Source organism: Bombina bombina, chromosome 4 (genome assembly GCF_027579735.1).
Source record: "Bombina bombina isolate aBomBom1 chromosome 4, aBomBom1.pri, whole genome shotgun sequence".
Classification (NCBI taxonomy): Eukaryota; Metazoa; Chordata; class Amphibia; order Anura; family Bombinatoridae; genus Bombina; species Bombina bombina.
The window spans coordinates 210,144,082-210,160,287 of record NC_069502.1 but is presented as its reverse complement, the minus strand read 5'-3'; the positions used below and the strand labels follow the sequence as shown (position 1 = coordinate 210,160,287).

General features: G+C 41.5%; 1 protein-coding gene across 1 annotated transcript in view; it reads left to right on the top strand.

The window, feature by feature from the left end:
- DZIP1L (DAZ interacting zinc finger protein 1 like) overlaps positions 1-16,206 on the top strand; it is a 147,313-nt gene that overhangs the window by 104,819 nt on the left and 26,288 nt on the right. Inside the window, exon 13 of the mRNA XM_053711387.1 lies at positions 904-1,090. Coding sequence (XP_053567362.1) covers positions 904-1,090 — 187 coding nt within the window. The remainder of the gene's footprint in view (positions 1-903; positions 1,091-16,206) is intronic.

The window sequence follows — 16,206 nt, the reverse complement described above, 5'->3', positions numbered from 1 at the left end:
GTTTCTCAACTCTAGTTTCCAAGTACCCCTAACAGGCCAGATTTTCATGATATCTTAAATAGAACACGTGAATTAATCAGATGACTGATAACTATGTTTACTTTCCTGCTCTTACTCATCAGCTGATTATTTATCCTGTTCGCTATTAAATAAATCATAAAGATCTGGCCTGTTAGAGGAACTTAAGGACTAGAGTTGAGAAACACTGGTGTAGGGTAAGGTTTGGCCACCCCTTTAGACACAAGTGTTTACAACACCTAGTACCATCATCCAAGTGGAGTGAGTAGACTTTTATCCTTCTTAAAATATTGTATTATTGTTTATTAAAGTGCTACATTGTCAAGTACTGTTTTGTATTTTGCAGAGTGCATACACATATATACATACACACACACACACACATATATATATATATATATATATATATATATATATATATATACATGCACACATATATACATACATATATACATACACACACATGCACCTTTGAGCCCTTTCCAGTCCAACAACTTGACACATACCAAATCCCTTAACACAATGTTTTAACATTTTTATTAATAATAAACATCTATTATAACTGTTCATTTGTTATCAACAGCGCCCCACCTGTAATCTAGGCCACTATGTTTGTTTGGCACAATAGAATTTAATTGTAACTGTTCCTTTATGTGTGTTCCTTTTAGAAAATATTTAACTGAGTTTGCACATCTGTGTTGATGGATTGCACCTAGCGTTCGTTCATTAAACTTATTTTCAGTTTTTTTTATATTGAGTATTCTACTTTCACTTCAGATATTCAAAATTATTTTTATCCCCGTGCCCAATGTTATTTGTTTATTTTACCCCATAAATATGTTGTCTCAATTAGCTAAAACAATTCTTACTTTGCTTTATTTTTAGCTCAAAGTCTAAGTAGCCCACGGGGTGTTTTGACTTCTGAACAGAAGATGCCCAAGGCCAGAAATGTGCAGGTGGTTGAGTCCCGGGCAGATATCTCTAAAGTACCTGTTCCTTCTCCACGGACAAAAGTAATAGAAAACCAGAACACGTCCAGAATTACTAATGTTGCTCCTCCACCACCGCCAAGGTATGTTAAGGTCAGAAAAGCACAAGTAAACCTTAATGGGACATTAAAGTAAAAATGTAATCCTCCTAAAAAATATTATTTAAATTAGGAAAAGCAAACATTACAGTATACATTTAGGGCTAGATTACAAGTGGAGTGGTATTTAGAGCTGAAAGTAAACTTGTAATGTGTGGGTTAGCTCTCATATTAATAGTAAATTATTTGCCCGTGTATGAAACCCAAAGCTCAGTAACCACCTGACTTCAACTAGCCCAACCACGTTGACTTCTTTTCCTCATAGACTTCAATGGAACACATTTTGCAAAAAAAAGCACCTAACACCTATCGCGGGCACACTAACCCAACTACATTCAACAAAGTGTGCTCAACCTGATATGAGTTATTAATATTTTACATTCCAATGTTCTTCACATAGGATTTATATATATATATATAGGTATATATCTATTGTATATATGTATTCATATATGTGTATGTATGTATATATATATATATATATATGTATGTACATACACACATATAAACACATAAATACACGTTTACACATATATATGCATACATGCACATATTTAGACATCTATATGTATGCATATATATTTTATAGCCCTTTCCATTCAAACACCTTGTCATATACCATTTACCTTTGAGCCCTCATAACTTTTTATTTCTTTTCTATGACATGGAGAGTCCAAGACGTCATTCCAATTACTAGTGGGGTATGCAACTCCTGGTCACCAGGAGGAGGCAAAGAGCACCCCTGCAAAGCTGTTAAGTGTAACTGCCTTACCTATAACCCCCAGTCATTCTCTTTGCCTCTGTCAATGGAGGTTGTGCGAAGTTGGTGTCTGAAGATTTTAAGCCTTTTATGGGTACTTTTCCCTGCAAGCAAGGATTGGTGTCTAGCTGTGTCCATGTCGATCTCTTTAGTAAGAGTAGTGGTGGTTTTTAGCAGTTTAAAGGTGGCGAGGAAGTCTTTGCTTTACGTTTAACACTTTGCTACCCCTTTGTAGAAAGCCAGAGTTAGTTACTCTGTATTTCTTTTCCTACAGGTCCTACCGGGAGTAAAGTGCCTACCACACCTAAGGATCAGCATCTATCATGCAATTGATCTAAGGTAAATGCCTTTGCCTTCTAGGTACAGAAGGACAGCAGCACTTAAGAGGTTAACCCTCTCTTTCAGATAATTAGTTTTTTCTGGGACATAATAATCCTTGATTTTTAAAAAAAGGATTCTTATGGGGACAATATTTTTTTGGCACACAGTATGAGACCTGACATTTGGCTAAGATATGTATGGGATTAACAGTAAAGGATATCCTTTATTATGTAATCTGGGTCTTAATATTATTTTTAAAGCATTTGTTTGAGGAGCTTAAACATAAGGATTATTGAGGCTTATTTACTTATACGCATACAACAGGTTTTTTTTAACTGCTTTTATCTTCGTGCCTTTTCTACTCTGGATAAAAAGTATTGCGCAGTTTATTTGGTCCCGCTCATGTGACGCCCACACTTCCGGTTTAGCGGAGCGGTGCTGTTGTGAGAATAGTAACCTTTCATTACGGAGGTAGCTCCAGTGACTTCACATATTTTGGGAGATTGTGAGATTTATATATCTAATCTACTCAGGAGGACAAGGATCGTTTAAGAGGAGAGGATTTCCTCTTACTAGTGGGATATCTCTCTTGGCGGTAGGAGCCTCAGACCATATGAGGTTTTTTTCTATGTAGCTTTCTCTGTTAGTTTTATTAAATTTTTATTTAAATTTTCATTCATAATTATTCTGAAATTTTGCTTCTTTAATTTTGCTTACTTTTGAACATTACTGGTGGGACTTGTTTCTTTTCAGCTATGGAACAGGATCAGTCCATTTCTATGAATAAATGTTTACTATGTTTAGAGGCACAACTTGTCCTGCCTATGCAATTTTGCTCCTCTTGTTTATCTAAGACTTTAAAATTTAGAGACAAATTACTCCCTTCTGAGCCTACTGTCCCTCAGGATAATGCTGTGCATGACATGCCTCAGCTTTCTCCTTAAACGTCCCAAGCATTAATGGTTTCTCATAATGTGCCTTCTGTGTCCTGTCATCCACCTGGGGGTGTTTATTTACCTGGGGATTTTGCTGCCCAGATTTCTTCTACAGTAACTGCGGCTTTGTCAGTTTTCCCTTCATCGGGTAAGCATAAGAGAAAATCTAAACATCTGCCTGATAGTAGGGCTTCTGACTCTAGGTTGGCATTAGCTAATCTTTCTCAGATTTCTGACGAGGAGAATACTTCAATAGCTTTTGAAGGTGAGATCTCAGACTCTGACACTTTAGCAGAAAATTCTTCAGAATCTGAAGAGGTTAATTTTAGATTTATGCCTGAACACCTCCAGTTACTACTGAAAGAGGTTCTAGCTACTTTAGACGACTCTGAACCTTTGGTTGCTGTCAACCCCACAAAGTCTTCTAAATTGGATAGAGTTTATGATTCCCCATCTTCTGAGGAGGTGTTTCCTGTTTCTAGGAAGATGTCTGAAGTTATTGCTCAGGAATGGGATAAGCCAGGGGTTCCCTGTTCCCCTTCCCCTGCTGGTGCACTGTTCTTAAAGTAGAAGGAGCTATTTCTACTCTTGCTAAGAGAACTACCATTCCTATAGAGCAGTTTTTTTTTAGTTTTTTTTTTGGTTTCCAACTTTCCGCCTGCCTACTTCGCATATCACATGGTTGACACAAGATTGATACCTAGTGGGTCACAGATCATCTTAACCTATTGACACAGCTCAGTGGGAACTAAAACTATTTCCATTGGGACTTTGGCGGCACATTGGCTCCTGATTGCACACATAGTCTCCTCAATTGGCTTGTGACTGCATGTGTAGTCAGTGAGTGCGACATTAGTGTGTTTGCAGCGCGGGCAGTAGTTAGTTGGACTCGCAGAGCTCTGAGGTCAGCAGCTTAAATGCTGAGCTGAAGTCAGAAGTCAAAGTGTTTTGTTTTTTTGCAGCTAGCTCCCAGTAGTACATTGATGCTCCTGCTTTTGATATATGGATAGGAAGTGGAAGCTTAAAAATGCTTGATGATAAAATGCGAGTGTCTTTATCTAATATTCCACCAAATATTCATAAACGGTGTTCATTCCATCAACCTCAACTTTTTTTTAATTCTTGTGCATACATACTGTTACTTGTAAATATATTTTGTTATTATATAATATATGTATGTGTCCGTATCTCTTAAAGCAAGTTATTTTAACCTCTTGTTTGCTGTTACAACTAAATTACTGTGTCGCGAAAGTATGTAGGTGTAAAAAGTGTGTCACCAACATGAAAAGTTTGGAAAACTCTGCTATAGAGGATAGTTGCTCTTTTAAGGATCCAATGGATAAGAAGCTAGAGGCTTACTTAAAAAAGATTTACATCCATCAAGGATTACAGTGGCAACCTGCAGCGAGTATTGCTACGGTTGCGAGAGCTCTCAAATTGGCCAATACATTTATCTGTGATGCCAACATGCAGATAATTTGTCTGGGAGCTAAAATGTCTAGCTTCACGGTACTAGCCCACAGGGCTCTGTCGTTAAAATCTTGGTCGGCCGACGTCTCTTCTAAGGCCAAGCTTTAGGCTTTACCTTATAAGGGAAAGACTCTGTTTGCACCTTGTCTGGTGGAGATCATTTCAGAGATTACGGGCGGAAAGTGTTCTTTCCAACCTCAGGACAAGAAGAATATACCTAGGGGTTGTCAAACATCTAACTTTAAGGGACAAAAGTTCTCCCCTTCCTCCTCCAAACCTGAATAATCCAGATCAACTTGGAAATCCAACCAGCCCTGGAACAAGGGAAAACAAAACAAGAAGCCTTATGCCGACTCTAAATCAGCATTAAGGTTCCGCCCCTGATTCTAGTGTGGATCAGGTGGGTGCAGGCTTTATCTTTTTCGTCAATCCTGGATACACGATGTACCTGATCCTTGGGCGGTGGACATAGTATCCCAGGGTTACAGAATGAGATTCAAGTCTTGCCCTCCAAGGGGCAGATTTTTCCTGTCAATACTATCCTCAAACCAAATAAAGAAGGAGGCCTCCTTAAACTGTGTAAAGGACCTATAATCCCTGGGAGTTATTGTTCCGGTTCCTCTAAGAGAACAGGGTCTAGGATTCTATTCAAATCTATTTGTGGTTCTTAAAAAGGAGGGAACTTTTCGCCCCATTCTAGACCTCAAGTGTCTCAACAAATTCCTCAGGGTTACGTCCTTCAAGATGGGGACTATTCGTTCCATTCTTCCTTTGGTACTGGAAGGTCAGTTAATGACGACCATAGACCTGAAGGACGCTTACCTTCATGTTCCCATTCACAGGGAACACCACAAATATCTGAGGTTTGCTTTTCTGGGTAAGCACTTCAAATTTGTTGCACTTCCTTTTGGTCTAGCCACGGCTCCCAGAATATTCACAAAGGTTCTGAGGGGAATATTGGCAGTGATCACATCCCAGGGAGTTGCTGTGGCGCCTTATCTAGATGACATCTTGGTTTAGGCTTCATTTTTTCAACTAGCCCAATCTCATACAGAGATTCTGTTGTCTTTTCTATGTTCCCACGGGTGGAAGGTGAATTTGGAAAAAAGTTCTCTGGTTCCTTCTACCAAAGTGTGTTTCCTAGGGACTATAATAGATTCCCTGTCCATGAAGATTTTTCTGACAGAGGTCAGAAAAAACAAAATTCTTGCTTCCTGTCTTTCTCTCCAGTCTGCCTTTCGTCCATCTGTGGCTCAATGCATGGAGGTGATTGGTCTTATGGTGGCATCCATGGACATCATTCCTTTTACTCGGTTCCATCTACGACCACTGCAACTTTGTATGCTCTGTCAATGGAATGGAGACCATTCAGATTTATCAAAGAGGATAAATCTGGACCCTATAACAAAAGACACTCTCTCGTAGTGGGTGTCACAGGAACATCTGTCTCGGGGCACTTGCTTTCTGAGACCTTCCTGGGAAATTGTGACTATGGACGCCAGCATGTCAGGCTGGGGAGCTGTTTGGGGTCCTTTAAAGGCTCAGGGCCTGTGGTCTCGGGAAGAGTTCTCTCTTCCCATAAACATCTTGGAGCTATCTTTAATGCCCTATCAGCGTGGCCTCAACTGTCTTTGGTCCGGTTTATCAGATTCCAATTGGACAACATCACCTAAGTGGCTTATATCAACCATCAGGGAGGCACTCGGAGTTCCTTAGCCATGAAAGAGGTGACTCACATTCTGCAGTGGGCGACAGCCCACGATTGTCTTCTGTCTGCCATCCACATTCCAGGTGTGGACAACTGGGAGGCAGATTTTCTGAGCAGACAGACCTTTCATCCCGGGGAGTGGGCTCTCCATCTGGAAGTGTTCTCTCAGATAACCCTCAAGTGGGGGGTTCCAGAGTTGGATCTGATGGCGTCCCACCAAAAGGCCAAGGTTCCAAAGTACAGTTCAAGGTCAAGAGATCCTCAGGCCGTTCTGATAGATGCTCTAGCGGTTCCTTGGAGGTTTTTGTCTGGCATATCTGTTTCCTCCGTTTGCTCTCCTTCCACAAGTCATTGCTCGTATCAAACAGGAGAGAGCATCGGTGATACTAATAGCTCCTGCATGGCCTCGCAGGATCTGGTTCATGGATCTTGTAAGGATGTCATCTTTACCTCCTTGGAGGTTACCTCAAAGGAAGGACCTTCTACTTCAGGTTCATTTCCTCCATCCAAACCTAGATTCTCTGAAGCTAACTGCTTGGAGATTGAACGCCTAGTTCTGTCTAGACATGGTTTTTCTGAAGCGGTCATTGAAACTATGATTCAGGCTCAAAAACTGGTTACTCGCAAGATTTACCATAAGATATGTCTTTTCTTCAGGATGGACTGGATAAGGGTTTATCGGTCAGTACCCTAAAATGTCAGATTTCTGCATTATGTATACTTTTGCACAAATTTCTGTTAGACTTACCAGATGTTCAAGCCTTTATACAGGCCCTGGTTAGAATCAGGCCTGTGTTTAAACCTGTGCCCCCCCCCCCCCGTGGAGCCTTAATTTAGTTCATAAAATTTAGCAGCAGGCTCTGTTTGAGGCGATGCATGTTGTTGATATAAAACTATTATCCTGGAAGGTTTTGTTTCTTGTTGCTATTTCTTCTGCTCACAGACTGTCTGAACTTTCAGCTCTGCAGTGTGATTCCCCGTACCTTATTTTTCATGCTGATAAGGTGGTCCTTCGTACTTAATTGGGTTTTCTCCCTAAGATGGTATCGAATCGAAAAATTAATCAGGAAATTGTTGTTCCTTCCTTTTGACCTAATCCATCTTCTCAAAAGGAACGTCTTTTGCATAACTTGGATGGTGTGCAGGCTCTAAAATTCTACTTACAAGCTACTAAAGATTTTCGGCAACCTTCTGCCCTGTTTGTTGTTTTCTCTGGAAAGCGTAAATGTCAGAAGGCCACTTCTACTTCTCTGTCTCTCTGGTTGAGAAGTTTTATTCGTTTGGCTTATGAGACTGCTGGACAGCAGCCTCCTGAGAGAATTGTAGCTCATTCCACTAGGGCTGTCTCCTCTTCTTGGGCTTTAAAAAATGAAGCTTCTGTGGAGCAGATTTGCAAGGCGGCAACATGGTCCTCTCTTTCCAAATTCTACAAATTTGATACTTTTGCCTCGGCCGAGAAAGGTTCTTCAAGCGGTGTTTAGGTCCTTTTGCCTTTTTTCTCCCTCCCTGTTAATTCCATGTCCTCTGGCTTGGGTATTGGTTCCCACTAGTAATTAGAATGACGTTGTGGACTCTCCATGTCATAGGAAAGAAAACAATATTTCTTCTGTTATGTGTGATCAGTCCACGGGTCATCATTACTTCTGGGATATAACTCCTCCCCAACAGGAAATGCAAGAGGATTCACCCAGCAGAGCTGCATATAGCTCCTCCCCTCTACGTCACTCCCAGTCATTCTCTTGCACCCAACGACTAGATAGGATGTGTGAGAGGACTATGGTGATTATACTTAGTTTTTATAACTTCAATCAAAAGTTTGTTATTTTACAATAGCACCGGAGCGTGTTATTGCCTCTCTGGCAGAGTTTGAAGAAGAATCTACCAGAGTTTTTACTATGATTTTAACCGGAGTAGTTAAGATCATATTGCTGTTTCTCGGCCATCTGAGGGAGGTAAAAGCTTCAGATCAGGGGACAGCGGGCAGATGAATCTGCATTGAGGTATGTAGCAGTTTTTATTTTCTGAATGGAATTGATGAGAAAATCCTGCCATACCGTTATAATGACATGTATGTATACTCTACACTTCAGTATTCTGGGGATGGTACTTCACTGGAATTACTCTGTAAAAAGTACATTAAACCTTTTAATAGGTATTTATTATGTTAAACGTTTTTGCTGGAATGTAGAATCGTTTGCATTTTCTGAGGTACTGAGTGAATAAATGTTTGGGCATTATTTTTCCACTTGGCAGTTGCTTGTTTTAATTGTGACAGTTTCGTTTCTCTCTCACTGCTGTGTGTGAGGGGGAGGGGCCGTTTTTGGCGCTCTTTGCTACGCATCAAAAATTTCCAGTCAGTTACTCTTGTATTTCCTGCATGATCCGGTTCATCTCTAACAGAACTCAGGGGTCTTCAAACTTCTTTGAAGGGAGGTAGATTCTCTCAGCAGAGCTGTGAGACTTATATATTGACTGTGATTAAAAACGTTGCTCTGTAATTTTTACGTTTCAAATTTAATTATTGTTACTTTACTAATGGGAACAAACCTTTGCTAAAAGTTGTGTTGTTTTCAAGGATTGATGCTATAACAGTTTTTTCAGTTCATTATTTCAACTGTCATTTAATCGTTTAGTGCTTCTTTGAGGCACAGTACGTTTTTGTTAAATAAGATTGTAACCAAGTTGCAAGTTTATTTGCTAGTGTGTTAAACATGTCTGATTCAGAGGAAGATACCTGTGTCATTTGTTCCAATGCCAAGGTGGAGCCCAATAGAAATTTATGTACTAACTGTATTGATGCTACTTTAAATAAAAGCCAATCTGTACAAATTGAACGAATTTCACCAAACAGCGAGGGGAGAGTTATGCCGACTAACTCGCCTCACGTGTCAGTACCTGCATCTCCCGCCCGGGAGGTGCGGGATATTGTGACGCCTAGTACATCTGGGCGGCCATTACAGATAACATTACAAGATATGGCTACTGTTATGACTGAAGTTTTGGCTAAATTACCAGAACTAAGGGGCAAGCGTGATCACTCTGGGGTGAGAACAGAGTGCGCTGATAATACTAGAGCCATGTCTGATACTGCGTCACAGCTTGCAGAGCATGAGGACGGAGAGCTTCATTCTGTGGGTGACGGTTCTGATCCAAACAGATTGGATTCAGATATTTCAAATTTTAAATTTAAATTGGAGAACCTCCGTGTATTACTAGGGGAGGTTTTAGCGGCTCTTAATGATTGTAACACTGTTGCAATACCAGAGAAATTGTGTAGGTTGGATAAATACTTTGCGGTACCGGCGAGTACTGACGTTTTTCCTATACCTAAGAGACTAACTGAAATTGTTACTAAGGAGTGGGATAGACCCGGTGTGCCGTTCTCACCCCCTCCAATATTTAGAAAGATGTTTCCAATAGACGCCACCACACGGGACTTATGGCAAACGGTCCCTAAGGTGGAGGGAGCAGTTTCTACTTTAGCTAAGCGTACCACTATCCCGGTGGAGGATAGCTGTGCTTTTTCAGATCCAATGGATAAAAAATTAGAGGGTTACCTTAAGAAAATGTTTGTTCAACAAGGTTTTATATTGCAACCCCTTGCATGCATCGCGCCGATTACGGCTGCGGCAGCATTTTGGATGGAGTCTCTGGAAGAGAACCTTAGTTCAGCTACGCTGGACGACATTACGGACAAGCTTAGAGTCCTTAAACTAGCTAATTCATTCATTTCGGAGGCCGTAGTACATTTAACCAAACTTACGGCTAAGAACTCAGGATTCGCCATTCAGGCACGTAGGGCGCTGTGGCTAAAATCCTGGTCAGCTGATGTAACTTCTAAGTCCAAATTACTTAATATACCTTTCAAAGGGCAAACTTTATTTGGGCCCGGTTTGAAAGAAATTATCGCTGACATTACAGGAGGTAAGGGCCACGCCCTGCCTCAAGACAAAGCCAAAGCTAAGGCTAGACAGTCTAATTTTCGTCCCTTTCGGAATTTCAAAGCAGGAGCAGCATCAACTTCCACTGCACCAAAACAGGAAGGAGCCGTTGCTCGTTACAGACAAGGCTGGAAACCTAACCAGTCCTGGAACAAGGGCAAGCAGGCCAGGAAACCTGCTGCTGCCCCTAAGACAGCATGAATCGAGGGCCCCCGATCCGGGACCGGATCTAGTGGGGGGCAGACTCTCTCTCTTCGCCCAGGCTTGGGCAAGAGATGTTCAGGATCCCTGGGCGCTAGAGATCATATCTCAGGGATACCCTCTAGACTTCAAATTCTCTCCCCCAAGAGGGAGATTTCATCTGTCAAGGTTGTCAACAAACCAGATAAAGAAAGAAGCGTTTCTACGCTGTGTACAAGATCTGTTATGAATGGGAGTGATCCATCCGGTTCCGCGGTCGGAACAAGGACAAGGGTTTTACTCAAACCTGTTTGTGGTTCCCAAAAAAGAGGGAACTTTCAGGCCAATCTTGGATTTAAAGATCCTAAACAAATTCCTAAGAGTTCCATCGTTCAAAATGGAAACTATTCGGACAATCTTACCCATGATCCAAAAGGGTCAGTACATGACCACAGTGGATTTAAAGGATGCTTACCTTCACATACCGATTCACAAAGATCATTACCGGTATCTAAGGTTTGCCTTCTTAGACAGGCATTACCAGTTTGTAGCTCTTCCATTCGGATTGGCTACGGCTCCAAGAATCTTCACAAAGGTTCTGGGTGCCCTTCTGGCGGTACTAAGACCGTGAGGAATTTCGGTAGCTCCGTACCTAGACGACATTCTGATACAAGCTTCAAGCTTTCAAACTGCCAAGTCTCATACAGAGTTAGTTCTGGCATTTCTAAGGTCGCATGGATGGAAAGTGAACGAAAAGAAGAGTTCTCTCTTTCCTCTCACAAGAGTCCCATTCTTGGGGACTCTTATAGATTCTGTAGAAATGAAGATTTATCTGACAGAAGACAGATTAACAAAGCTTCTAAATGCATGCCGTGTCCTTCATTCCATTCAACTCCCGTCAGTAGCTCAATGCATGGAGGTGATCGGCTTAATGGTAGCAGCAATGGACATAGTACCCTTTGCACGTCTACATCTCAGACCGCTGCAATTATGCATGCTGAGTCAGTGGAATGGGGATTACTCAGACTTGTCCCCTACTCTGAATCTGGATCAAGAGACCAGAAACTCTCTTCTATGGTGGCTTTCTCGGCCACATCTGTCCAGGGGGATGCCATTCAGCAGGCCGGACTGGACAATTGTAACAACAGACGCCAGCCTACTAGGTTGGGGCGCTGTCTGGAATTCTCTGAAGGCTCAGGGACAATGGAATCAGGAGGAAAGTCTCCTACCAATAAACATTCTGGAATTGAGAGCAGTTCTCAATGCCCTTCTGGCTTGGCCCCAGTTAAAAACTCGGAGGTTCATCAGGTTTCAGTCGGACAACATCACGACTGTAGCTTACATCAACCATCAAGGAGGGACAAGAAGCTCCCTAGCAATGATGGAAGTATCAAAGATAATTCGCTGGGCAGAGTCTCACTCTTGCCACCTGTCAGCAATCCACATCCCGGGAGTGGAGAACTGGGAGGCGGATTTCTTGAGTCGCCAGACTTTTCATCCGGGGGAGTGGGAACTTCATCCGGAGGTTTTTGCCCAAATACTTCGACGTTGGGGCAAACCAGAGATAGATCTCATGGCGTCTCGCCAGAACGCCAAGCTTCCTCGCTACGGGTCCAGATCCAGGGATCCGGGAGCGGTTCTGATAGATGCTTTGACAGCACCTTGGAACTTCGGGATGGCTTATGTGTTTCCACCCTTCCCGCTGCTTCCTCGATTGATTGCCAAAATCAAACAGGAGAGAGCATCAGTGATTCTAATAGCGCCTGCATGGCCACGCAGGACTTGGTATGCAGATCTAGTGGACATGTCATCCTGTCCGCCTTGGTCTCTACCTCTAAGACAGGACCTTCTGATACAGGGTCCATTCAAACATCAAAATCTAACTTCTCTGAAGCTGACTGCTTGGAAATTGAACGCTTGATTTTATCAAAACGTGGTTTTTCTGAGTCGGTTATTGATACCCTGATACAGGCTAGGAAGCCTGTTACCAGAAGGATTTACCATAAGATATGGCGTAAATACCTATACTGGTGCGAATCCAAAGGTTACTCCTGGAGTAAGGTTAGGATTCCTAGGATATTGTCCTTTCTACAAGAAGGTTTAGAAAAGGGTTTATCGGCTAGTTCATTAAAGGGACAGATCTCAGCTCTGTCCATCTTGTTGCACAGGCGTCTGTCAGAAAATCCAGACGTCCAGGCTTTTTGTCAGGCTTTAGCTAGAATCAAGCCTGTGTTTAAAACTGTTGCTCCGCCATGGAGTTTAAACCTTGTTCTTAACGTTCTACAAGGAGTTCCGTTTGAACCCCTTCATTCCGTTGATATAAAGTTGTTATCTTGGAAAGTGTTATTTTTAATGGCTATTTCTTCGGCTCGGAGAGTCTCTGAGTTATCAGCTTTACATTGTGATTCTCCTTATTTGATTTTTCATTCAGATAAGGTAGTTCTGCGTACTAAACCTGGGTTCTTACCTAAGGTAGTAACTAACAGGAACATCAATCAAGAGATCGTGGTTCCTTCCCTGTGCCCGAATCCTTCTTCAAAGAAGGAACGTCTTCTACACAATCTGGATGTAGTTCGTGCCCTCAAGTTCTACTTGCAGGCAACTAAGGATTTTCGACAAACGTCTTCCCTGTTTGTCGTGTACTCTGGTCAGAGGAGAGGTCATAAGGCTTCGGCTACCTCTCTCTCCTTCTGGCTTCGTAGCATAATTCGTTTAGCCTATGAGACTGCTGGACAGCAGCCTCCTGAAAGAATTACAGCTCATTCTACTAGAGCTGTGGCTTCCACTTGGGCCTTTAAGAATGAGGCCTCTGTTGAACAGATTTGCAAGGCTGCAACTTGGTCTTCGCTTCATACTTTTTCCAAATTTTACAAATTTGACACTTTTGCTTCTTCGGAGGCTATTTTTGGGAGAAAGGTTCTTCAGGCAGTGGTTCCTTCTGTATAATGAGCCTGCCTATCCCTCCCGTCATCCGTGTACTTTTGCTTTGGTATTGGTATCCCAGAAGTAATGATGACCCGTGGACTGATCACACATAACAGAAGAAAACATAATTTATGCTTACCTGATAAATTCCTTTCTTCTGTTGTGTGATCAGTCCACGGCCCGCCCTGTTTTTTAAGGCAGGTAAATATTTTTTAAATTATACTCCAGTCACCTCTTCACCCTTGGTTTCTCCTTTCTCGTTGATTCTTGGTCGAATGACTGGGAGTGACGTAGAGGGGAGGAGCTATATGCAGCTCTGCTGGGTGAATCCTCTTGCATTTCCTGTTGGGGAGGAGTTATATCCCAGAAGTAATGATGACCCGTGGACTGATCACACAACAGAAGAAAGGAATTTATCAGGTAAGCATAAATTATGTTTTATGCTTACCTGATACATTTATTTATTTCTGGACATGGAGAGTCCATGACTCCGCCCTCTTTTTTAATTATAATTTGGCAGTTGTTTTGAGTTAACCTCAGGCACCTTTTCACCCTTGTTTTCTTCCTTTTCTATTTCCTTCGGCTGAATGACTGGGGGTTATGGGTAAGGCAGTTACACTTAACAGCTTTGCTGGGGTGCACTTTGCCTCCTCCTGCTGGCCAGGAGTTGAATATTCCACTAGTAATTGGAATGATGTTGTGGACTCTCCATGTCCGAAATGAAAGAAATTTTTCAGGTAAGCATAAATTTTGTTTTTAATATTTATATTAATAATTTTTATCAGATAGTGTATATATGAGTGTAAACTTTTATTTTAATGTATTAATGTTGTGTTTGGTGCACTTTCTTTAACCGCCTACCCTTTACGTGAGGTCTTCACTCACACTAAGCAGTCAAGCACAAATTTAGATTGCACTCAGTGATACGCATTTACTTTCAACTTGTAATATGAGCGCATGTTAGCACGGTTGCGATATAGCTTATACCATAGCACACCACTTGTAATCTACCCCTTATTTTTTATTTTGCCTGTTTTTTGGTGTAAAGTAGCTTTTAAAATTGTGCCTGTTTCACATCCCTACCTATACTTTCCAATTTACTTCTATTATCTAATTTGCTTAGTTTTCTCCTGTTAAGTGTGGTCAGTCCACGGGTCATCATTACTTGTGGGATATTTGCTCCTCCCCAACAGGAAGTGCAAGAGGATCACCCAGCAGAGCTGCTATATAGCTCCTCCCCTCTACGTCACACCCAGTCATTCTCTTGCACCCAACTAATAGATAGGATGTGTGAGAGGACTGTGGTGATTATACTTAGTTTTTATAACTTCAATCAAAAGTTTGTTATTTTAAAACAGCACCGGAGTGTGTTGTTCGTTCTCAGGGAGAATTTGAAGAAGAATCTACCTGAGTTTTTGAATGATTTTAGCCGGAGTAGTTAAGATCATTGTGCTGTTCTCGGCCATCTGAGGAGTGAGGTAAACTTCAGATCAGGGGACAGCGGGCAGGTTCACCTGCAAAGAGGTATGTAGCAGCATATTATTTTCTGAGGAATGGAATTGACTGAGAAAATATTGCCAATACCTATATAATGTAAGTTCAGCCTTAAATGCAGTAGTAGCAACTGGTATAAGGCTGTCATGTATGTATATTTACACTTCAGTATTCTGGGGAATGGCACTTCTCTGGGATTATACTGTATGCATAAAATTTTAGCCTATCTTGCAGTGAGAACGACTAGCAACAGGCTTTCTATAACAATTCATTTATTTGATGTTAAACGTTTTGCTGGCATGTTAAATCGTTTAATCTTCTGAGGTACTGGGTGAAAAATTGTTTTGGGCACTAATTTTATCCACTTGGCGGGCATTTTATTTAATTTAAGACAGTTTACTGATCTCCCTCACTGTTGTGTGTGAGGGGGAGGGGCTTAATTTGGCGCTTTTACTACGCATCAGAAATTCAGTCACAAGTCTGTTTTTCTTCCCTGCATGATCTGGTTCGTCTCTACAGAGCTCAAGGGTCTTCAAAAGTTATTTTGAGGGAGGTAATCACTCACAGCAGACCTGTGAGATTGTGCTTTGACTGTGATAAAAAACGTTATATTCTGTACATTTTTTCTGCTATTATAGGGTTAGTTATCCATTACTAATGGGGGCAATCCTTTGCTAAAATTGTATTTTTACCGGAAAGAATTTGATTTTATAGTTTATCCGGTTTATTGTTACTCAACTGTCATAACTTTTCTGTGCTTCTTAAAGGCACAGTACGTTTTTTTCATACTATTTGTAAATTGAATTGAAAAGTATTTCCAAGTTTGCTGGTTTAATTGCTAGTGTGTTAAACATGTCTGACTCAGAGGAATATCTCTGTGCTATATGTGCTAAAGCCAAAGTGGAGCCCAATAGAAATTTATGTACTAATTGCATTGATGCTACTTTAAATAAAAGTCAATCTGTACAAATTGAACATCATTCACCAGACAACGAGAGGAAAGTTATGCCGACTAACTCCCCTCACGTGTCAGTACCTGCATCTCCCGCTCGGGAGGTGCGTGATATTGTAACGCCGGGTACTTCAGGGCGGCCATTACAAATCACATTGCAGGACATGGCTAATGTTATGACTGAAGTTTTGTCTAAATTGCCAGAACTTAGAGGGAAGCGTGACCACTCTGGGGTGAGAACAGAGTGCGCTGATAATAATAGGGCCATGTCAGATACTGCGTCACAGTATGCGGAACATGAGGACGGAGAGCTTCAATCTGCAGGTGACGGTTCTGATCCCAATAGAGTGGATTCAGACATTTCTAATTTTAAGTTTAAGCTTGAAAACCTCCGCGTACTGCTAGGGGAGGTATT